A 23,610-nucleotide genomic window follows, 5' to 3' on the forward strand; every position below is an offset into this window, starting at 1 on the left:
CTTTTAGCTAATGGTTTGAACTAACTTTCAATTGGCTCAAACAGAACTACAGCCAAATAACCAAGCTGAGGAAATTTTAAAGAAAAAGGGTAGCTATAGTCTACCTACATAGTCCCCAACTTGTGAATGGGTTATCTTTTTTTGTTGTTTTTCATTTTGTTTTTTGAGATGGAGTCTTGCTCTGTCACTGCAGTGCAGTGGTGCAATCTTGGCTCACTGCAACCTCTGCTTCCTGGGTTCAAGTGATTCTCCTGCCTCAGCCTCCTGACTAGCTGGGACTACAGGCACACACCACTATGCTCAGCTAATTTTTGTATTTTTAGTAGAGATGGGGTTTCACCATGTTGGCCAGGATGGTCTTTATCTCTTGATCCGCCCGCCTCGGCCTCCCAAAGTGTTGGGATTACAGGCATGGGCCACCGTGCCCAGCCGGGTTAATTTTTAAAAGTTGTCTTAATCTGTTGAGAACGCCAATTTCCCCACAAACAAAGTATTATAAATTATACTGAAGTTCCCTGACTTCACCCAAACACTTATTTGACCCTTAAGACTACAGAGCTAAGTCCAGCCTCAAGCATGAGCTTTCTGCCCATGGGGTGTTAAACGAAGGAATCATTAGGTAGAGGCTCCAGCAGATGTGCAGTAGCTCAGTGTGGGTCAGCTGTATCTAAGAATGTGTCAGTAGGCCAGGCACAGTGGCTCACACCTGTAATCCCAGCACTTTGGGAGGCAGAGGTGGGTGGATCACTTGAGGCCAGGAGTTCCAGACCAGCCTGGCCAACATGATAAAACCCTATCCTCTACCAAAAATATTAAAAAATAGCCGAGCATGGTGGTACACGCCTGTAATCCCAGCTAATTGGGAGGCTGAGGCAGGAGAATCACTTGAACTCAGCAGGCGGAGGCTGGAGTGAGCCAGGATCACGCCACTGCACTCGAGTGGGTAATAGAGCCAGACTCTGTCTCAATAAAATAAAATGTAGTAATTCAAATGGTAGGCAACATTGAGCACTTGGCATACATACATATATAGTATATTATATAATTTTATCTATCATCATTACTGCAGCCTTCACATTAGACACTATCTTTGCCCCTATTTCATGGACGAGGAAATTGAGGCTCAGACACTTGTCTTTAAAAATTATGCTAACATCAATTCACCTGGATTTTCAACACCTATTAGGGAAAAGAAAATCATTGTTCTGAAAAAGTTAATAGAGTCTTTCAGCCCAGTGCTTCTCATAGTTTAATGTGCATATGAATCACCTGGGGAATTTTGTTAAAATGCAGACTCTGATTGAATAGATCTGGCTTTGGGAGCCAAGTTTCTGCATTTATAACAAGCTTCCCAGGTAGCACCAATGTTGCTAGTAAACAGACCACACTTTGAACAGCAAGGTTCTAGCCAACATAATTAAATCCTCAGTGATCAGCTTGATTCCTTCTTTAAAAATGTATATTAAAAAACAACAACAACAACAAAACCTTTCAACCTTCAGTTATAATAATTAGATTTGGTCAAATCTTAAAATCCTTCAATTACAGGCAGAGGAAGGGTTCTCCAGAATACCTTTCAATTTGGTCCTTCTGGTCAATCCAGGAAAGCTGTATATGTAGATGACGGGTTTTAGCTTCCGGTCAGAAAAAGCCACAACTTCATAGGGGATGTTAGTTGCCACGACGCCCACAATTCCGTTACTACACTGGAGTACAGTCTTTTTCTTTGTTTCAATGTTAATAAATATTACAAAATTCCCACAAGGGTAGCAAATGGTGTTGTCGTTGACAAAATGAACATTCTGCTTGGGGAATCCTTGCACCCATCTTTGGGAAAAGATACGTCAACATCAATATAATACATTTCAAACACTTTTTTTTTTTTAAACAAAGCAAAGGGTCATCAAAACCTTTGAAACATTGCTATTTTCATAACTTTTCTGCCCCCAAACAATTTCTAAGATAAAAGAACACACATGCTAGCTGTGAGATCCGTTTAAGTCAAAGAACTATAGAATTTAAATGCAGAACTAAAGTTCCACAGCTCTCCCAGGCCTTCTTCAGATAACTTTTTCAGCAAAGAAAACTCTGACCAAACCTGAGAAAGTCTCAGAAGGACTTCTGAGGTCTTGTACACTTGGAAGACAAAATGTGAAAGTAACAGAGAAAAGAGCTTGATCTGGTTCCCACACCAGATCTACTCAATGAGAAGTATAAAAGAATAGCCATTCTTTTATAATTAGATTTTAAAAATAAACTTAAAAAACAACTTTGCATAGGACAGCCTGCTTTGTGTGTAAGCCGAGTAGGAAAATTGCTTATTTACACAGATGAAGAGTATGTGGCCATATTTCAGATCTAAAAATACAGATGAATGTAGAAAATAAAAGAATGAAGTCGACGTCAATGAAAGGTTAGCACACAAAAGAAACCCTTAGGTAAGGAGTGCGTGCTAGGTGTAAGCTAGAAGGAAGGAGAGATGAAGGAGACTCTACTTTTATTTAAATATTAAAGATTTGCTTGAAGATGGTAGAAAAGGCAAGTGAAGGACACTGGTTTGGTGAGAAACTTCGAGACATCAGTGCCCAGGACTAGCAGGGGGTGCTGTATAGAGTGGGGGTGGGGGCTGGAAGTCGGGGGGAACACGCTAGAATGCAGGAAAAAAAAAACCACCCATATTCGCGCAGTGCTTGATGCTTTTCAAAGGCCACTATAAATGCAAATACATCCAAAGCTAGTGGATGGGAGTTAGAAGGAATTCAGGATCCAAACTTTGGGGAAAATCACCAAAGATAGCAAGGACGGGGTCGGGGCTGTCCCCGGGTGGAGGGGGAGGGGGATGTGATCAGGGGACCCGGATCACTGGCGGGAATCCTGAGCCAGTGAAGGGTGCAGGGGGCGTTGCTGGGTAAGCGAGCGAGGGTCAGGGTCGCAGAATAAGGAGTGGGACAGACAACTGGGGGACGGGGTCACGGAACAAGGGGATGGGAGCGCACGGAAGAGGTCACACGGGGAGGGAGGCTGCGGGAAGGCACTGGGGGCGGAGAGGCAGGCGGCAAAGCTGCGTGGAGAGCCGCCCTAAGGAACGCGAGGGAGAGAAGGGAGGACGGGACGGCGGGCAGGAGGTTCCGCGAGACCGAGATCGGTCGCGGGGTCGTTGACGCCGCACCTCACGGATAGGGACGAGCCGCTGGCGGAGTGGGGGCCTTCGTCGCGCTCCCGGCCTTGCGCCATGGGCCCAGTTTTCCTCAGGCTGGAGCGGGCAGTGCACGCAGCACCCCGGGGCGGGTAGGTGACGGTTCCTGAGCCGCCTGGCTGTGGGCAGCAACGCCGCCGCTGTGTACACCAGTATCCGGGAGACCGTAAGCCCCGCGGCCATTGGCTCCGCGCTTTGGCCTTCTCCCTCCAGGGCCGAGTAGATTGGTGGAAGGGCCGCTGCTCTCGACCAATGGGTGAGCGGTAAGCCAAGCGAGAGGCGGGCCCTTCCGAGTGTGGGCTGCAACGGCCCAGGTCCGGGCCAGTAATTGCAGGTAAGGTTCATGCCTCCGATCTCTCGGCCAGCGGGGAAGGATCGCTTGAGGCTAGGAGTTGAAGACCAGCCTGGACAATATAGTGAGACCTTTCCCCCTACCCATATCTCTACAGAAATTTTAAAAATCGGCTGGGCATGGCGGCATGTGCCTGTGTCCCAGCTACTTGGGAGACTGAGGTGTGAGGATCGCTAGAACCAAGCGTTCCAGGCTGCAGTGAGTTGGGATGACGCCGCAGCACTCCAGCCTGGGTGACAGAGAGAGACCTGTCTCTAAGTAAATAATAATTTTTTAAAAATACATTTCTAAATAGACATTCATTTTGAGTGCTGACTGTGCCAAATATTGTTGCAATGTCTTCACATCTCCCATCAGCTCCATTTACAGATAGGTGAGGAAGAGAAGCACATAATTTGTCCAAGGCTACAAAGCTGAATGGATTTTATTTATTTATGTTATTTTATTTATTTACTTTTGAGACAGGGTCTCACTCTGTCGCCCAGGCTGGAGTGCAGTGGCTGGATCTCTGCTCACTGCAACCTCCGCCTCCAGGGTTCAAGTGATTCTCCTGCCTCAGCCTCCCGAGTAGCTGGGATTACAGGCGTGCACCACTATGCCCAGCTAATTTTTTTGTATTTTAGTAAAGATGGGGTTTCACCATGTTGACCAGGCTGGTCTCAAATTCCTGACCTCAAGTGATCCGCCCACCTTGGCTTCCGAGAGTGCTGGGATTACAGGCGCACGTCACCCTGCCCTGAGTGGGACTTAAATGCAGGTCTCACCCAATTTACAGCTCCAAGCCCTTAATTACTACGTAACAGTTAATTACTACGTAACAGGGAAGCAGACTGCTCCGGCAGTAACCTGATTGAATGATCGACAGCTTGTCAGTGCTGCTTCTCTCCCAAACCTTCCCTCAGATTCTGTCCCTTCACCTTCCTTTCCCTCCAGTCCTCTTCTCTTCTCCACCCTCCCCTTTCCTTCTTTTGGTCTCTCCTTCCTGTTTTCCCTTCCTCTCTCCATTTCTTTCACAAATATTTACAGAGCGTCCCCGATGCATTCATACATATGCTTAGTCACTTGGAAAAAAAGGAAAACATAAAATGTATTCTTTCTTGAAACTTAGAAACTGCTGGGATCCAGGAAGTAGGACTAGATGTACATATTGTCTCAGATGGTCTGTGTTAAGTCGTGAAAGGATTAGTGAAAGGGATTTTATGAAAGAAATGTTGTACAGTTCACAGATTGATAGGCCTCCTAAATGCTTCATAAAATGCCACTGTGATTCTTACTGTACAACTTGTCTGCTTAAGGGTGAGGCCTGTGGACATGTGGAGTTAGCCATGCCCCTAGCTATGCTGGACAGTCAGTCCTTATCTGCAGTGTTGCCTGGTGTGTCCTAGGCCAGGCTCCACACCTCGTACACAATTAAAATCTCTTACCAGCTGGGCATGGTGGCTCACACCTGTAATCCCAGCACTTTGGGAGGCCAAGACAGGAGGATTATGAGGTCAGGAGATTGAGACCATCCTGGCTAACCCAGTGAAACGCTGTATCTACTAAAAATACAAAACTTAGTCAGGCATGGTGGCATACACCTGTCGTCCCAGCTACTTAGAAGGCTGAGGCAGGAGAATTGCTTGAACCTGGAAGGTGGAGGTTGCAGTGAGCCAAGATCATGCCACTGCACTCCAGCCTGGGTGGCAGAGTGAGACTCCAACTCACACACACACAAAAAAACTTACCAAGGTTTTCACCAAAAATAAAAGTTGCTAAGAGTTAACGTTATAACATGTAATTAAAACTACTGAAGAAACAATTTTACATGCAAGGTATGTAATGAAAGTAAAATGTGTTTTGGTGAAAGATTATAAGAAGTCATGGGAATGTGGATTTTTTTCTACATACAATTAAATGTTAATGGATTGTTTTAAGTAAAAAAAAAATCTAAAGGTTTCACAAGTTGTGGAAGGTTTATAAAAATTAATTGTGGCCGGGCACGGTGGCTCAAGCCTGTAATCCCAGCACTTTGGGAGGCCGAGGCAGGTGGATCACGAGGTCAAGAGATCGAGACCATCCCGGTCAACATAGTGAAACCCCGTCTCTACTCAAAATACAAAAAATTAGCTGGGCATGGTGGCACGTGCCTGTAATCCCAGCTACTCAGGAGGCTGAGGCAGGAGAATTGCCTGAACCCAGGAGGCGGAGGTTGCGGTGAGCCAAGATCGCGCCATTGCACTCCAGCCTGGGTAACAAGAGCAAAACTCTGTCTCAAAAAAAAAAAAAAAAAATTAATTGTAAGAGATTCTGTGTGTGAACATATTGGCTAAAGTTAAAGGGGTGTTATTCATTTTTTCCATAAATTAAACATTGGGATAAAAGTACAGGTTTTTCTTAGAGCACTGATCTGCTTTTTCACACACACACACAAAATGTAAAGGGTTATACAAGGTTTATGAGACTCTTACCTTATAGTTAAACATTAAAATTGGGTAAATATGTCTCTAAGGTTTTATTAAAAATTGGATTTAACATTAATAGTACATTAATGCAAAGGTAAAATTTGGCTTATTTGTTATAAAAATCTTACAGGAAGCATTACCAAATGTGAAATGGTGTTTTGTTCTCTCTGGACTATACTTACTTAAATGTAATTGGTTCCAAAGTGATGGGAAACTCCTATAATTCTAATATGACTTAGCATATGTTATTTTTTTTAGGAGCCCTATAGGCTAGAAAGCATATGTTATTAACAATTATAATTGTTATGTAAAATTTTGTGTGCCACAGAAGTTTTTTGAGACAAAGTCTTGCTCTGTCGCCCAGGCTGGAGTGCAGTGGTGCAATCTAGGCTCACTGCAACCTCCACCTCCTGGGTTTAAGCTATTCTCCTGCCTCAGCCTCCTGAGTAGCTGGGACTACAGGTGCATGTCACCACACCCAGCTAATTTTTTTGTATTTTTAGTAGAGATAGCATTTCACTGTGTTAGCCAGGATGGTCTCGATCTCCTGACCTCATGATCCACCCTCCTCAGCCTCCCAAAGTTCTGGGATAACAGGCATGAGCCATTGTGCCTGGCCAATTGTGGCTTTAATAGTGGCTGTCCTAAAACTTTTTATCATTCACAATTGTTTTCTTGTTCTAATCCTCTTTAGAAGGTGGTTTATAATCAACTGTAGTACTCTAGCAGGTATTCCTAAATGCAGGTTTACCTTTGGAAGTGGTAACATTAGAACAGAGGAAACGACTTTCAGAACTCTCATGAAAAGCCGGAATGTTCATGAATACCAGAGTCAAGGAAACTTTGTTTTTGAGCTATTAACAGCTTTTAGCAATTTAGTAAAGTATACTCAAGTGAACAAAATTTAGAGCATATTTGTTTCTCTCTACCTGACTTTTCCAAAATTTGAAAACTATTTGTGAGTATTCTTAATTTATGGTAATATAGTTTTTTGCATAAGTGTAATAAGAATCTGTTTTCTTTTGTAACAGGACATTATTTGAGAAATTAGTTGTTTTACCAAGGCTTTAACTGCAATGGTATGCTTTCTTTTAAGGAATCAAACTTGACTTATAAAGCCAATAAAAGCTTCTTGGAAAACTGGCCTCAGATCTTGTCTGCAACAGTCCCTGTACGGGATCTCCAACCTGTGGTCAGTAAAGAATGTCACTTTCTGACATATACAGAAGTCTCAAGTTATCTTGGGACCCCAAGAGGTCAGGAATTTGCTAAACTCATAGGTATTTAAGGGTAAAAACCCATGGTCAAGCATGGCTTTATAAAGTCTTATCTAAGATTTCTTCTGTGGAGCAGAATTCCATCAAAGGCAATTTAAAAAGAGCTTATGTGAAAAATAATTATTCTTGCTGTGCTTTATACAAATAATCAGGCCAAGTATAATAAGGCAAATCAATCTTACCATGATTTGTCTTTAGTAAAAATGGGAAACTGGAGAAATATTATGTTTCAAGAACTGTGGTACACTTTTTATTAAATTGTAGTCCCATTAGTTGTTTTTAAGTTTGTTTCTGCAATTTAGGCTAATCCTGATTAGTCCTGTGAACCAACCAATGATCTCTGACTGCTGCTCAGAAGAAACAAGAGGAGGGATGGGTAATGTAATAATCTGGATCAGTATTCTAATTCTGTGCACATTATATTCAGTACAACCCCATATCAGTTTAATTCCAACAGCTGCCTAGTTCATGAAAAGCCTTCTAATTTAGTTTACTTGGAATAACTTTACTTATTTTACTTTACTCTTATGGAATATATTGCTGTTATACTCTTTGTGTAGGAATACAGGACAAGCTTACTAAATGTTTTCTTAAATTAAACACTCATTAATCTTCCAGATATCACCTTTTGTCAAAACTCAAGAGTTATGAATGGACCTTACTATACTGATGCTTTCTGACTGAGCTCTTCTCTACCCTGAATGCAAGAGACCTTCATAGTTAGGCAGGAATATCATTGCCCCTGTTCAGCCTGAAGAAGTTACAGAAGATGGATCTTTATCCCTCTGCAACCCTTAGGATTAAGAGTTCTCTTATAAAAGGAATGGGGGAAATGTCAGAGGTGTGTGAACCAGAGCAACTTCATCTTAAATAGTAGTTGAGCAAAATGAGGCTGAAACCTACTGGGCTACATTTCCAGATGGTTAAGGCACTCTAAGTCACAGGATGAGACAGGAGGTTAGCACAAAATATAGGTCATAAAGACCTTGCTGATAAAACAGTTTGCAGTAAAGGAGCTGGCTAAATCCCACCAAAACCAAAATGGTGATGTGACCTATGGTCGTCCTCACTGCTACACTCTCACCAGCTCCATGACAGTTTACAAATGCCATGGCAATGTCAACAAGTTACCCTACATGATCTAAAAAGGGGAGGCATGAATAATCCATCCTTTGTTTAGCATATCATCAAAAAATAACCATAAAAATGGGCAACCAGAAGCCCTCAGGGCTGCTCTGTCTATAAAGTAGCCATTCGTTTATCCTTGACTTCTTAATAAACTTGTTTTCACTTATGCACTGAGGACTCAGCCTAAATTCTCTCTTGCATGAGATCCAAGAACCCTCTCTAGAGGTCTGGATCGGGACCCCTTTCCTGTAACAATATCACTACACAAATAGAATTATAGATTGAAATAAGAAGAAAAGAGGCTGGGTACTGTGGCTCAAGCCTGTAATCCCAGCACTTTGGGAGGCCGAGGCGGGTGGATCACGAGGTCAAGAGATCGAGACCATCCTGGTCAACATGGTGAAACCCCATCTCTACTAAAAATACAAAAAAGTAGCTGGGCATGATGGCACATGCCTGTAATCCGAGCTACTCAGGAGGCTGAGGCAGGAGAATTGCCTGAATCCAGGAGGTGGAGGTTGCTGTGAGCCGAGATCACGCCATTGTACTCCAGCCTGGGTAACAAGAGCGAAACTCCGTCTCAAAAAAAAAAAAAAAAGAAGAAAAGAAACATGATATTAGGGCCAGGTGCGGTGGCTCAAGCCTGTAATCCCAGCACTTCGGGAGGCCGAGGTGGGTGGATCACGAGGTCAAGAGATCGAGACCATCCTGGTCAACATGGTGAAACCCCATCTCTACTAAAAATATAAAAAATTAGCTGGACATGGTGGCACGTGCCTGTAATCCCATCTACTCAGGAGGCTGAGGCGGGAGAATTGCCTGAACCCAGGAGGCAGAGGTTGCGGTGAGCCGAGATCGCGCCATTGCATCCCAGCCTGGGTAACAAGAGCGAAACTCCGTCTCAAAAAAAAAAAAAAAAGAAAAAAGAAACATGATATTATGAAAGCTTATGTTGGGGATCCTCACCCAGTGACAAAGATTATCTGCTTGGCCAAACTTTAGTCAGCCTCCTGAGCCTTTCCCCAGGCTTGTCTGTGCCCTTCCTTGTAAAATCCAGTTTTAGCAAAGAACACTGCTTGGTAAGTCAGTCCATCAGTCTCCTCAATGTCTGACATTAAGGCAGGGCCACAGATTGGATGAACTGAGAAGGGTGGTATGATTGGCACAGAGGAAGATAAGAAGACAATACTTAAGATGAGGCTGGTGAAGGATCCAATGGCCAGGTGAAGGACAAGTTGAAAGCTCTGGCCTTTATCCTAAGAGGCATGAAAAGACTATCGGAGCTTTCATTGCCAACCCTAGAGCAGAATGTGAGGAGGCCAGTCCTGCGCTGCTCCCAAAGTAAGTGACTGGCAGAGGAGGAAAGGCAGGCAGGAAATATAGACTTTGGGAAAGAGATGCTGGCCTGGAATCCTCTGTGACCCTGGGAAGCTGAACTTCCCCAGTATTATAGCGAAAGAGGAACTGAAGGAATTAAATGGAAAGGCAGTCTCATGTCTATCTTACTTTTGAAATCTTGGTGTTATGGTTTAGATGGAAAGGGAGGTCTCTAGCTGAGTTTCTGGGGATACCAGAATGTCCTGATATGCAGGAGATTCCCTGACCCCCACACTGTGCCAGGTTACAGAAGGATGAGTGGCCTTTCTTTTTTAGTCTGGAAGGGGAAATATGGATCATCCCAGAGAATGGACTGGGAAGGATGTCAGGAAAATCAGTTCCAGTTCTTACATTGAAAGATTTATGGGTATTAGAAACAAAATCTAAGACCTCACAAGTTTTTTTTCTACAGTGACTCAGGGAGCAGTCCTGAGTTTCCTAAAGTAATAACCAGTGTGTTCCACCATTTTTAGGAAGGGCCCAACTCCCCTAAACTGGCCCTGTCCCTCCCAATCTTCTCTTCCCTGACAAATCTCCACTTCACCACCGACAGCCTAGTCCTGGACAAAATAGGCCTAATCCTCAGTGTGAGGTTTTATACCTTTGTAGAACTCAGCTTGTCTTAAAAGCTAAAAGAACAGTGGTTAAGTTCACCGAGCAAGCCCTGAAACCAAAACCAGCCCACAACCAGCCCCCTGTTCTGTGGCTTATTTCCCACTAAGGGATCATTTCAGTCCTGGCTTCTGTAGGGTTCCAGCCAAATTCCAAGATAATCTGCAAGAAGAACTTTCACTAAGTTTTTCAGCCATTAATTACGTTTTCTATGACCATTTAAACATGGGAAAAGATCATACAGCATACTAGTACTTATTAAGTAGATGAGTAAATGATTTCCTGTTTATTAGCTAATTATTTGCTTTTTGTAAATGTAGCTTATGAGAAAAGTCAAAAAAAGAAGTTGGCATTGTTTCTCTGTGTAAAAAGAAATGTAAATAATAAATGTTTTTAAAGTAAAGGAATAGCCTGTTATAATAGAGAGTATCTAGTTATATTATGGCAATTAAACCCTTTTATAGCAGTGGTGACCACAATTTACTAAGCTGCTATTATGTGTTTGGAGCTTCCTAGAGTATGAATCCTCCCACCAACCATGCTACATAGGAACCTGGGGCTCAGAGAGATGAGTGAGACTCAAGATTACACATTTTGTTAGTGGCAGAATTGGATTCAATCATGGGTTCACCTGCCCCCGAAGTCTATGCATTTCTTTTTCTTTTTTTTATAGAGATGGGGTCTTGCTTTGTTGCCCAGGCTGGTCTTCAACTCCTGGCCTCAAGTGATATTCCCACCCTCGCCTCCCAAAGTGATGGGATTACAAGTGTGAGCCAATTCATCTGGCCTAAAGTCTATGTCATCTGCATAGGTTTCCTCTCTGCTCTGCCACCACATCCATGCATGTTTGTACAATAATAGCGAACTCATGTTAAGCTGTTCCTCTGTGCCTGGCATTGTACATCCTTATAAAACATGCATTATTTAATCCCTATTGTAGAGACAGGAAAATTGAGCCTCGGAAAGTTAAGATTTTTTGCCCAACATCTCACAAGTTTCAAATGGACTTGAACCCAAGTAGTAAATTGTCTTAACTCTTCTTTGCAGCAGGCTTGTAAATTTCAAAGTAAATTGGACATTTAGTTTAAATTTTTCATTTTTCTGGGAAAACAGAGAAAAAATAGGAAATCCTTCATAATTTCCAAAAGTTTTAGGATAAATAATATGGGAAGAGGCTACACTGTTATGGAGTGTCCCGACCTGCAGGACGACAACAAGGGCCCGAAGGGAGGGAGTGGGGATGGATGGGCAGGAGACGCGAGAAATGGAGACAAGACAGGAGTCTGATCAAGTCTCGTTTATTGTTGCTGAGCTCACAGCTTAAAAAGACCAGGCAGGGAGGCGGGGCAAAGGAAGCTTGCAATTGGAAAATTCCGGCCTGGTGTGCCTCGTGCCGCTACCAGCCTCGTGCCGCCTCGTGCTGTCCACGGGCTGGACCTGAATCATCAGGACTTGAGCCTTCCACAAGCGGCACCTGGGCTCTCTTGGCCCCAGGATTTGGCCTGCTGCTCACAGCCTCCCACAAGCGGCACCTGGGCTCTCTTGGCCCCAGGATTTGGCCTGTGCCGCTCCCCACAATGGAGATCCTGGGCCACTTGGGGAAAATGGCTGAATATTATTACTTTGTGCATTTAATCTACAAATTCAGACTTTACCTTCAAGCTTCAAATATTTTGGAGGTATCTGTGGAGTACCGCTTTATGACTAAATTTTGTGTCCCAAGATTCTTATCTTACTCTTGCTGCTGAAATAACTATACTAGGTTAGATACAGAAAGGGTTTGTAGGTCAACATTCAAGAAAATAATACCCCGAACATGTGATTTTAAATAATGTTTTAATGAAGAAGAATGAGAGGGTTATTTCACAAGACAGAAGGGATTGTCACATCATGCCCACCTGGAGTTCTAAGACAAAAATATAAATGAAGACTCATAAATCATTTGCTCAATTTGATTTTTAAATTAGTTTTTAGAAATTTTAAAGTCAAATACAAATCATAATTTTGAAAATTTAAAATTCAATCAAATCAAAATTGTTTAAAGCAAATGTTAATTTTAATAAAATATTATTAAATATTTTTATATAACAAATTTGCAATTCTAATATTTGTTATTCATCTAGTTGCCAAAGAATTGGTATCAATCTTCATACATGCTACATCTAGATCTACGTACATACACAAATGTAGGATTGATACTTTTTTTTCTATATTGCCAAGCATTCTTCGGCATCCATGTGCAGCTACTGCCAATACCACACTAATTCATGACAACCCCTGGAACCAAAATGAGTTGGAATCAAAGAGAAGCAAGAAAATAGTCACTTGATTGTATTGGGAAACAATACTTAATTATTCACAAAGCAATACTGAATGAACGAATACATTCATGCTCTCTGAAAAAAGGAGTCGACGAATTCCTTAATGTCTTTTTTTGAGGCAGAATCTCGCTCTGTCACCCGGGCTGGAGTGCAGTGGTGCAATCTCAGCTCACTGCAACTTCCGCCTCCCAGGTTCAACCTATTCTCCTGCTTCAGCCCCCTGAGTAGCTGGGATTACAGGTGTGCACAACTACCTCCTGCCTTATTTTGTGTATTTTTCGTAGAGATGGGGTTTCACCATGTTGGCTAGGTTGGTCTCTAACTACTGACGTCAGGTAATCTGCCCGCCTTGGCCTCCAAAACTGTTGGGATTACAGGCATGAGCCACCACACCTGGTCAATATCTTTTATCTTATCCAAGTATTCCCACCAGTCACATCCTCCCTACGCTCATTAAGTAGTTTCCATCTCTGATGTTGAAAGAGGCGCAACACACAAACCTCACAGTGTCCAAACACAGTAGCCTTTTGTTTTAAGGACATGGGGCAAATGTGAAGTCACATGGCAGATCTTTAGAGTCACAGTCATGCTGGGGGAGTGTGGAGAGGTGGATCCCATATGACAGCGGTGTGGGCCCTCTAAAGGGCCCATGGCAGGGGCACATCTTGTAGGGTCCATGGGTGGCACTATTTTTTTTTTTTTTTTGAGACAGAGTCTCACTCTGTCACCAGGCACCAGGCTGGAATGCAGTGGCGCTATCTCGGCTCACTGCAACCTTTGCCTCCCGAGTTCAAGCAATTCTCCTGCCTCAGCCTCCCGAGTAGCTGGGACTACAGGCGCGCGGCGGCACCCCACTCAGCTAATTTTTGTATTTTTTAGTAGAGACGGGGTTTCACCATGTTGGCCTGGATAGTTGCGATCTCTTGACCTCGTGATCCGGCCGCCTAGGTCCCCCAAAGTGCTGGGATTACAGGCGTGAGCCACCACGCCACCCAGGAGGCAGTATTTTTAACGGTTGAAGGTATTTGAGTTATGGGGGCGGAGTGCAAATCAGCACGGGTCTGCAACTCACATCTTGCCTCCTCAGAAAAAATTAGATTGAGGGGCATAAAACAGAAAAAGAGACCAAGACAAGTTTCAGAACAGGAGTGGAAGTTTATTTTAAAAGACTTTAGAACAGGAAATAAAGGAAAGTACATTTGGAAGAGACCCAAGCATGCGACTTGAAGAACAAGCCCAATGTTTAACCTTGATCCTAGGACTTTATAGGCTGGCCCCTTTCCCATGATTCTTCCTTACGGTGGGCTGCCTAAGGAAGCCCTCTTTCCCTTTGGGAATTGAGCATGCACAGTGTGTTTAGGAAGTTGTAAACATGCCCATCTGAGGCTTGCTGCCCTTTTCTGGGGGAGTACCCCTAAAAGGTCATACTCTGCCATTTTGTTTCTTAATGCATATGCCCAGAAAGTTGCTTCTCTCTGGTGCCTGCATTCAATCAACACATTAGTGCAATAATTGTGGGCCATCAGGAAATGACCTCTCCCAGGCTCCAGGTGCCAATCTTTCACTTTTAGAAAGGCAATGTGATAATTGCCCAACCATCACCTGACATTCCTAGTGGGAGGGGGAGAGCCCTCTCCTGCCCTGCTCATGCCTGGCTATCTGTAACACTACAGTACAAGTTTGACAAACTAGTACTTAGCAAAAGAAAAAATAACATAGGAGGAAGACTTTATAGGAGTTGACAAAAGGAAAACAGTGAAATGTAAAAGAATGACAAAATACATTGCAGATTGACAAAAAGTAAGGAATTTACTCCTTGGAAGTACTTGGTTTGTGGTGGACATGGGACTTGTGAGATGTCTTGGAGCCTTGGATGCCAGATAATTACCAGTTTTGCAGAACACTGATATCTATGGACTCTAACATGAACTCCATTTAAAGAAGTACAAGGACAATTAATAAACAAAAACGTAAGTCAATTTGCACTGTTGCCTAAATATCACCAAAAATAGCATGTTAGAAAAGCACCAAGTACCAAGTGTGTGAAGGAATGGTCTGAAGAAGTGTGTGAAGACCATCATTCCACATTCCACACTGAATAACATCGTGAAGGCTTAAGATCCTCTTCAGCCGGGCGCGGTGGCTCAAGCCTGTAATCCCAGCACTTTGGGAGGCCGAGGCGGGTGGATCACGAGGTCGAGAGATCGAGACCATCCTGGTCAACATGGTGAAACCCCGTCTCTACTAAAAGTGCAAAAAAAATTAGCTGGGCATGGTGGCACGTGCCTGTAATCCCAGCTACTCAGGAGGCTGAGGCAGGAGAATTGCCTGACCCCAGGAGGCGGAGGTTGCGGTGAGCCGAGATCGCACCATTGCACTCCAGCCTGGGTAACAAGGGCGAAACTCCGTCTCAAAAAAAAAAAAAAAAAAAAAAAAAAAGATCCTCTTCAAAATCTTCAAAGGTCATCTTTATTAATTTCTCACAAAAGTAAACCTCCTCACAAAAGTATAAGCTTAAAATCACCACTCCATCAACATTCTCTATTTTATATCTTCTCATTGGACTTTCCTTCAGTTTCCTTGGCCTTTAGGGTTTTTCATATTGCTTGCGTTTCCTTAGACTACAGACAAAAGTGACAACACTTTCTAAAAAAGTACATGTTCTATGGCCTTTTTCACTGGTAAAAACCTGGCATGACAATAAAACTGCCTTTGCAAAGATTATGGCAGTGAAAGAAGTCCAGAATGGCTGAATCCATCTTGCTTCTAGCCTCAGAGGCTGGCTGAACTCACTCATTCCTGGGTGTAGGCCAAGCTAACCATGGACGGAATTTAGTTTATAGTTTAACTTTGAAGCAAGGATGGTAATAGTCTCACCCTAAAACTGACCACTTCCTTGTTTGCGGACTGAAACTGCCTTTGTAAGACTAATGAAAAGCCCCGAGATTAGGATTGTGGGAGGGGCCTGAATTCTGCTAAAATGTGGGCATGGTGAAATGATAACCAACCATTTTTTTTCTGTTACCCTGATTACTAAGATGTAGGTGTAGTTAAGCAGTAATCAGCAGTTACCATTTCCTAGTTTGTTTTGTATAATTTCTAACTGTTCAGGAGTCATGAAGTCAGAGGTTATAAGATTTGTAATTGCTTCTACAGATGACATCACTATTGTCAAAACCTAAGACTGGTCTTTGAAGTATCTTTCAGACTTCGGCATTCTGGTAACTGACTAACTCCACTCAGACCCATGATTCATATCAAGAAACTGACTCAACCAGTGGTCCCCACCCAGAATTCATTCAGCACTTGAAGACAGTTTAGACACTCCTATGATTTCATCCCCAACCAATCAGCAGCACCCAATCTCTAGCCTGCTACCCATCAAATTATCCTTAAAAGTCCTAGCTTGTGAGTTCTGGTAGAGGCAGATTTGAGAATTATCTCCTGTCCTACCACTTAGCTGGTCCTGTGATAATTACACTCCTTCTCTACTGCAGTATCACTGTCTCAGCTAATGGCTTTATCTGTACAGTAGGCAAGATGAACCTATTAGAATAGATAATTACAATAAGTTTAGAAGTGGGTGTTTTGTTGTATTCTATGACAAAAATTTGAGTCAACATCAGAAAGTGAGGATGAAGTGGTGAAAATATTTGAGTTCAGATTATACTATCAGAGGCTATGTGACATGGAGAAAAAAGCCCTCTACCTTAAAGTTCATGGTTCTTTTTTTTTTTTTTTTTTTTTTTTTTTGAGACAGAGTTTTGCTCTTGTTACCCAGGCTGGAGTGCAATGGCGCGATCTTGGCTCACTGCAACCTCTGCCTCCTGGGTTCAGGCAATTCTCCTGCCTCAGCCTCCTGAGTAGCTGGGATTACAGGCACGCGCCACCATGCCCAGCTAATTTTTTGTATTTTTAGTAGAGACGGGGTTTCACCATGTTGACCAGGATGGTCTCGATCTCTCGACCTCGTGATCCACCCGCCTCGGCCTCCCAAAGTGCTGGGATTACAGGCTTGAGCCACCGCGCCCAGCCAAGTTCATGGTTCTTACTCTATCTCTGCCTCTTACTAGGTATGTGATAACTGGAAAAGTCACTTAACCTCTCTGAATCTTAACTTCTTTTGTAAAGTGAATCTGGTATTTCCCTGTCTACCCTCAGAGGGTTGTTGTGAAGATCAGATAAAATCATGTACATAAAAGGACTTTCATATAAAATGTGCAATACAGGTATGCAGTCTTGTTACATAGTTGCAAGTCATTTCCCCTTAGCTATTGAGTCTGGGACAGAAGGTGATTTACACACACACTGAAACAATATACCCTGTCTAGGAAGGATACATGGTAACAAGACTATGTTAGGTTTTTAAATTTCTTTTCTGCCTCAATAGGATGCTATTGTGAGCTAATTCTAAGATGGAAGACTATAAATTTCTCTTAAATTATAACATGCATTTGTGCTCTAGAGCAGTTCTGGGTTGGAACGTATTAGTGGTTGGTAAGATCGGCTTACTAAGTTGTGACCAACGTGTCTTTAAAATGAAAAAACAGAATAGAAAATTTCAGGATGCATCTCAATGGTAAGTGTAAATTCCGTTTTAGGTGTGTGTGTGTATTTTGCTCTTGGACATTAAATAAAATACATTTTTTTCTTTAAAAATGTCAGTAAGTATTTTAGGGGAACTGTGAGGGAGATATATTGTATTTCATCAGATCTAAGATCAACTGACAAGGAGGAAATAATCTACCAATTAAATTACAACAGACTCCTAGAATTTTTATTTTATGCCTACTGAAAGAGCTCTTTTAAGCCCAGACAGATTTTTATGATAAAATAACTCTTAAGCTTATTTATAAATAATTTTTTTACCATATCTTACTTTTGTGCAAGTATAAAAAGGAAAATATAAGTTACGTATTCATTCAATCTTTAGAATTCAGCTCTTTTGAACAGTTTTTTAAAATCAGCATCCTAGCTATTATTCATTTTCCCAACCCATCCATTTCACAGCATTGTCCTCTGTGCCAAGAACATTTAATTTCTTAATGCAGCAAGAATGTTCTATTATCTCTGGGATTTTCTTCCAAAGCCATTGACAGCTACCCTGCAAGTCCAAGGAAGAACAATAACATCTATGTCAGGGCTGCTACACACCCTGCTGTAATTTTAGATACACCTCAATTTTTAGAGGTTTTTAAAACGTGAAGAAAATGTGAATCTTAGAATCCATGAGATAGGGCAGCAGTCTTTTTTTTTTTTTTTTTTTTTTGAGACGGAGTTTTCGCTCTTGTTACCCAGGCTGGAGTGCAATGGCGCGATCTCGGCTCACCGCAACCTCCGCCTCCTAGGTTCAGGCAATTCTCCTGCCTCAGCCTCCTGAGTAGCTGGGATTACAGGCACGCGCCACCATGCCCAGCTAATTTTTTGTATTTTTATTAGAGACGGGGTTTCACCTTGTTGACCAGGATGGTCTTGATCTCTTGACCTCGTGATCCACCCGCCTCGGCCTCCCAAAGTGCTGGGATTACAGGCTTGAGCCACTGCGCCCGGCAGGGCAGCAGTCTTAACTGCTACCTGATCTCTTGATCAGACTTAGGTGTCAGACCAGAGTTGAAAACCCATCTCCACTATACAAAAGTGTATTAATCTTGAGACAATCACTTAACCTCTGCCCCCCAGTTTCCCCAGCCCTGAAATGGTACTAATAACAGTACTTAATTCTTAGAATTGTTGTGAGGATTAAAGACTTTTCAGGTAGAACATTTAGGCGATACCTGGCAGGACGTGTACATACAAGAGATGGGATTACCTTCTGCATGCTGTTTTACAACATTTTTATTTAACAATGTACATCCAGCATGTTTCTGCATCAGTATATATATGGATCTACTTCATCCCTTTTAATAGTTGCCTTTTAACGGTAGGTTTTTTTTCCCTGTTCTTTTAAAAATGTTTCTTAAATCTTAATTTCCCCCAATATAGTATATATTAATAGTAAAAAACCAAAGCGTATAGAAAGTTTTTAAATGACAACAGTCCCCACCTCATTTCTTCCCACCTCATCTTTTCCCACCTCAATGCCATTCTCTAGAAGCCACCTTCCAGCTGAAGAAACAGAGGGGAACTGACACCCTTGAAGCACCCGCCTATATCACGGACCCTCCCTTTTCCACTCCCTTCCTTTCCCCTGGTTGTAACCACCATCCTGAATCCTGTGTTTACTGTTCCCTGCTTTTCTTTTTTTTTTTTTGAGACAGAGTTTCGCTCTTGTTACCCAGGCTGGAGTGCAATGGCGCGATCTCGGCTCACCGCAACCTCCGCCTCCTGGGTTCAGGCAATTCTCCTGCCTCAGCCTCCTGAGTAGCTGGGATTATAGGCACGCGCCACCATGCCCAGCTAATTTTTTGTATTTTTAGTAGAGACGGGGTTTCACCATGTTGACCAGGATGGTCTCGATCTCTTGACCTCGTGATCCACCCGCCTCGGCCTCCCAAAGTGCTGGGATTACAGGCTTGAGCCACCGCGCCCGGCCATGTTCCCTGCTTTTCAATTCTACCACATAGGCATGAGCCGTAACTAATGTGATGTTTCACTTTGCATGTTTTTAAAGTTAACACATTTAGAGTCATACTATATATATTTTTCTGACTTGCTTTTCTGGCTCAATATCAATCTTTTTTTTTGAGACGGAGTTTCCCTCTTGTTACCCAGGCTGGAGTGCAATGGGGCGATCTCGGCTCACCGCAACCTCCGTCTCCTGGGTTCAAGCAATTCTCCTGCCTCAGCCTCCTGAGTAACTGGGACTACAGGTGCGCGCTATCATGCCCAGCTAATTTTTGTATTTTTAGTAGAGACGGGGTTTCACCATGTTGACCAGGATGGTCTCGATCTCCTAACCTCGAGATCCACCCATCTCAACCTCACAAAGTGCTGGGATTATAGGCGTGAGCCACAGCGCCTGGCCTCAGTATCAATCTTTGACTCAGTATCTGGCTCAATAGGCTTAGAGGCATTTAAATTGATAACTATAGCTGTAGGCTATTTGTTTTCATTGCTGGGTAGATGTCCATTATTTGAATACACCACATTTATTTATCCATTCTTCTCTCATGGACTTTTAATATCCTCTCATTTTTTTCTTATATTCAAGCTCCTTTTTTTTTTTTTGAGACAAAGTTTCACTCACTGTTGCCCAGGCTGGAGTGCAGTGGGGTGATCTCAGCTCACTGAAACTTCAGCCTCCGGGGTTCAAGTGATTCTCCTGCCTCAGCCTCCCAAGTAGCTGGGATTACGGGCATGTGCCACCATGTCTGGCTAATTTTCGTATTTTTTAGTAGAGACAGGGTTTTACCATTTTTTGCCAGGCTAGTCTCAAACTCCTGACCTCAAGTAATCCTATAACCTCAGCCTCCCAAAATAAAATTATATAGCCTGGTGTAATTTTGGGTAAACCTCAATTTTTAGAGGTATTTAAACATGAAGAAATGTGAATCTTAGAATCCATGAGATATGGTAGCAGTTAAGAGATCAGACTTAGGTGTCAGACCATGAATCTGCTGTGATTCTGCAAGCTGCCTAATTCATGAATCATTCATTGTTCAATTAAACTCCTTTAAATTTAATTTAGCTGAAGTTTTTATTTTAATGCATTCAATCATTTCTTTTAACATGTTCAATCATCCTTCCATGAAGGCTGTTTCTCTGCTATGGATTGTCACAGAATGTTAATTTTTTTTAAAAAATCCTATTTATAGAATAATAGCTGTTAACTTTTAAAAAAAGTTAAATCAAATATTATTTATTAAAATAACAGTGAAACTGTTAATGTGACTGATATGGTTGGGCTGTGTCCCCACCCAAATCTCACCTTTAATTATAATAATCCCCATGTATCATGGGTGGGGCCAGGTGGAGATAATTGAATCATGGAGGCAGTTTCCCCTATCCCGTTCTTGTGGTAGTCTCACGAGATCTGATGATTCTATAAATGGGAGTTCTCCTGTACAAGCTCTCTTGCCTGCCACCATGTAAGACATGACTTTGCTCCTCCATCACCTTCTGCCTTGATTGTGAGGCCTCCCCAGTCATGTGGTACTGTGAGTCAATTAAACCTCTTTCCTTTATGTATTACTCAGTCTCAGGTATGTCTCTATTGGGAGTGTGAGAACAGACAAATATAGTGACTTTCAATATTCCTAACTTATTCCGTAAAAAAACCTTATAAACATTAATTTATTATGCATCAGAAAGTATAATATTGTTTGTTATATTCCTGAAAAGTCATAGAAGAATGTTGTATCAAGTGGGTGTATATAGGAAGTGAAGACAGATGATACTTAGAAAACTACTTTTTATCCCTAGGGTCTTGAACTCTTGATCTTTAATCAGCAGAATCCTCTCAGATTAGTCTCGTAGGTTAATTATTAAGAATTGTAGTTGTAAAAAAGTATGTATTGTTTTCTTTTAACTGTGGCTATGAACAGTGTGTCAACATAAAAGGAAGAAGGTGAAGCAAAATTAATGCCATTAGAGAGGTGATTTGAGCCAAGGTTGAAGGTTACAACCCAGAAGTATAGGTTCAAGTTGCTCTGAATAGACACTCTCATTAGCAGCAGTTACAAGGGGATTTCCAAAGGCAAAAAAGGGCTTCAGGGAGTGGGCTGACACAAAGTTGTTTGTTAGGAATTCTCATTGGTTTACAGAAATAACATTGATTAGTAGCTGACTACATATTGTTAAGCTATAGGCTGTAGGTTACAGTGTTTGCTGTGGCATTATTAGGTTAATTTATTTAACCTAATTTAACCTTATTTAATTTGTGGCTGTAACGAGCAGTTTCAAGAGGTGAATATATAGCTCAAAGCGGGAAGTAGGGCATGACTGCTATCTCATTTTAATGTCTCTTTGGACCTAATAATTTTAAATGGCTCATATTTCTCAGATGAAAGTTCTTTTCTTTCCTCAAGTGTATATTCAGATGTTTACACAACCACAAGGGACTTGGAGAGGATCTATTATAATGCACACCAGTAATATAGTACAGTAATTCACTGGGAGAGTATATTTTCAATTTATTTCTTTGAGGAATTAACCTTTTACTTTATTTATTGATGAACTGGATCTTTCAGATCATTACAACAAAACATTACATTATTCATACTAAATTAGGGAACAGGCCATTCCAAGTAAAAGTTTTAAAATAACACCTTGATGTGAAATTTTTTTGTTTGGCCATTCAGAGGTTTTGCCCTGCCAAGTTGAAATTTACAAGGTTATTTACATGAAGTCATTAATGTGCTAAAAGTTCTTCTAAAAAGTCAACTTCCTTAAAAAAAGTTAAGCAATGCTCCTATTTCAGCAAAAATGTGGTCAATTTTTAAAAATGTATATCCATTTCTTGCCTATTTACTGAATTAAATAAAAATATGTAGTGATCACATTTATTTAACACATTCTATGCCAAGTGCTGCCCTAAGTGCTTTCTGTATAGTAACTGATTTAATCTTGCCACAGACTCCATGTCAGAGATGTCTGAACCAGAGTGACTCCATCTTGAGTGAGGGCTAGGAAAATGAGGCTGGGACTTGCTGGGCTGCACTCCCAGAAACTTAGGTATCCCTAGCCTCTAGATGTTTATGGTTAAGCGAACGAATTGATAATGTTTACTCAACAGACCCAGACTTGGGAGTGTCCAGATATCCCAATATCTTGAGAACAAAGGGATTCCTAATTTTGCTTTAAAGATAATATTGATTCTTACAAAACATAGTAATTATGAAAATTAATCCTTTATCACAAATCCTTGTAGCAGAGCACATCTCCCCATGATCTCTTTTTCATCCTATATATTTAAGGTATCTGGGGTGAACACATTCGTTCTCTTACTTTTGGGAACACCCTAGTCTGTCTATGGAGTAGCTGTTCTTTCACCACTTTATTTTCTTAATAAACTTGGTTTTGTTTTGCACTGTGGACTTGCCCTGAATTCTTTCTTGCGAAAGATCCAAGAATCCTCTTTTGGGTCTGGATCAGGACCCCTTTCCTGAAACATCTATATGGGAGGCATAACATTTTTTCCATCTTATTTTACAGGTGAGGGAACTGAAGCACACTGAGGTTAGTGACTTCCCCATGTTCACCGTTAATAAGTGGTTGTTATGGGTAGAACTGTGCTCCCCCTGATTTCATACATTGATGTCCTAATCCCCAGCACCTCAGTACGTGACCTTATTTGGAAATAGGGTTGTTGCAGATGTAACTAAATTAAAATGAGTGTGAATAATGGAGTGCAAATGAAGATGAAGGCACAGATGGCATGGTGCCTCTTCACTCCAAGGGACACCAAAGATTCCCTCAAACCACCAGAAGCTGGGAGAGAGGCATGGAACAGACTCCCTCACAGTCCTGAGGAGGCAGCAACCCTGCTGACACCTTCATCTTGGACTTGCAGCCTCTAGAACTGTGAGGCTGTTTAAGGCACTCTGCAGTACTTTGTTACTCTAGTCATAGCAACTGATTACAGGGGTGGAGCCAGGAGCAAAACTTGCAGGGTGCTCCAAGACTTGGTGCTTTTCACCAAATTCTCTGCTCCTCCCATAATAGGGCTAATCAAAATAAAAACAGACATCTCCCCCCATCCTACCCCAAAAATAGCACAGGAGTTATCAGCTTTCAAATCTAGGCAAATAAAGAAATCTTTGAATAATCTTTTTCCTTATCTGTATGATGGCCCTGGAACCCCTCTTTTCTGACCCCTAAGTTAAAAGAGCTGTTTGAGAGGACTCTGTGGCCAGACCTTTATTCACAAACCCAAGACTAAATTCATTCGGCCCACCTGCTTGCTTCTGGGCCTGTGCCCTTATTGTAACTGACATGCATGTTCAGTTGCTTGTCACTTTCAAAG

At 42.1% G+C, this 23,610-nt stretch overlaps 1 protein-coding gene across 10 annotated transcripts in view; it reads right to left on the bottom strand.

The window, feature by feature from the left end:
- CFAP43 (cilia and flagella associated protein 43) overlaps positions 1–23,610 on the bottom strand; it is a 137,882-nt gene that overhangs the window by 97,509 nt on the left and 16,763 nt on the right. For 7 of the 10 annotated variants that reach the window (XM_074382839.1, XM_074382840.1, XM_074382841.1 and 4 more), the window contains exons 1-2: positions 3,170–3,358; positions 1,574–1,827 (exon numbers count right to left, since the gene is read on the bottom strand). The exons of 2 other annotated variants lie outside the window; for them this stretch is intronic. In XM_074382839.1, coding sequence (XP_074238940.1) covers positions 1,574–1,827; positions 3,170–3,234 — 319 coding nt within the window. In that variant the 5' untranslated portion in view covers positions 3,235–3,358. Of the gene's footprint in view, positions 1–1,573; positions 1,828–3,169; positions 3,359–23,610 lie in introns of those variants that run through there. One more of the 10 variants, XM_074382845.1, reaches the window with a different exon arrangement.

The sequence above is a fragment of the Saimiri boliviensis genome, chromosome 12, assembly GCF_048565385.1.
Source record: "Saimiri boliviensis isolate mSaiBol1 chromosome 12, mSaiBol1.pri, whole genome shotgun sequence".
Lineage (NCBI taxonomy): Eukaryota > Metazoa > Chordata > Mammalia > Primates > Cebidae > Saimiri > Saimiri boliviensis.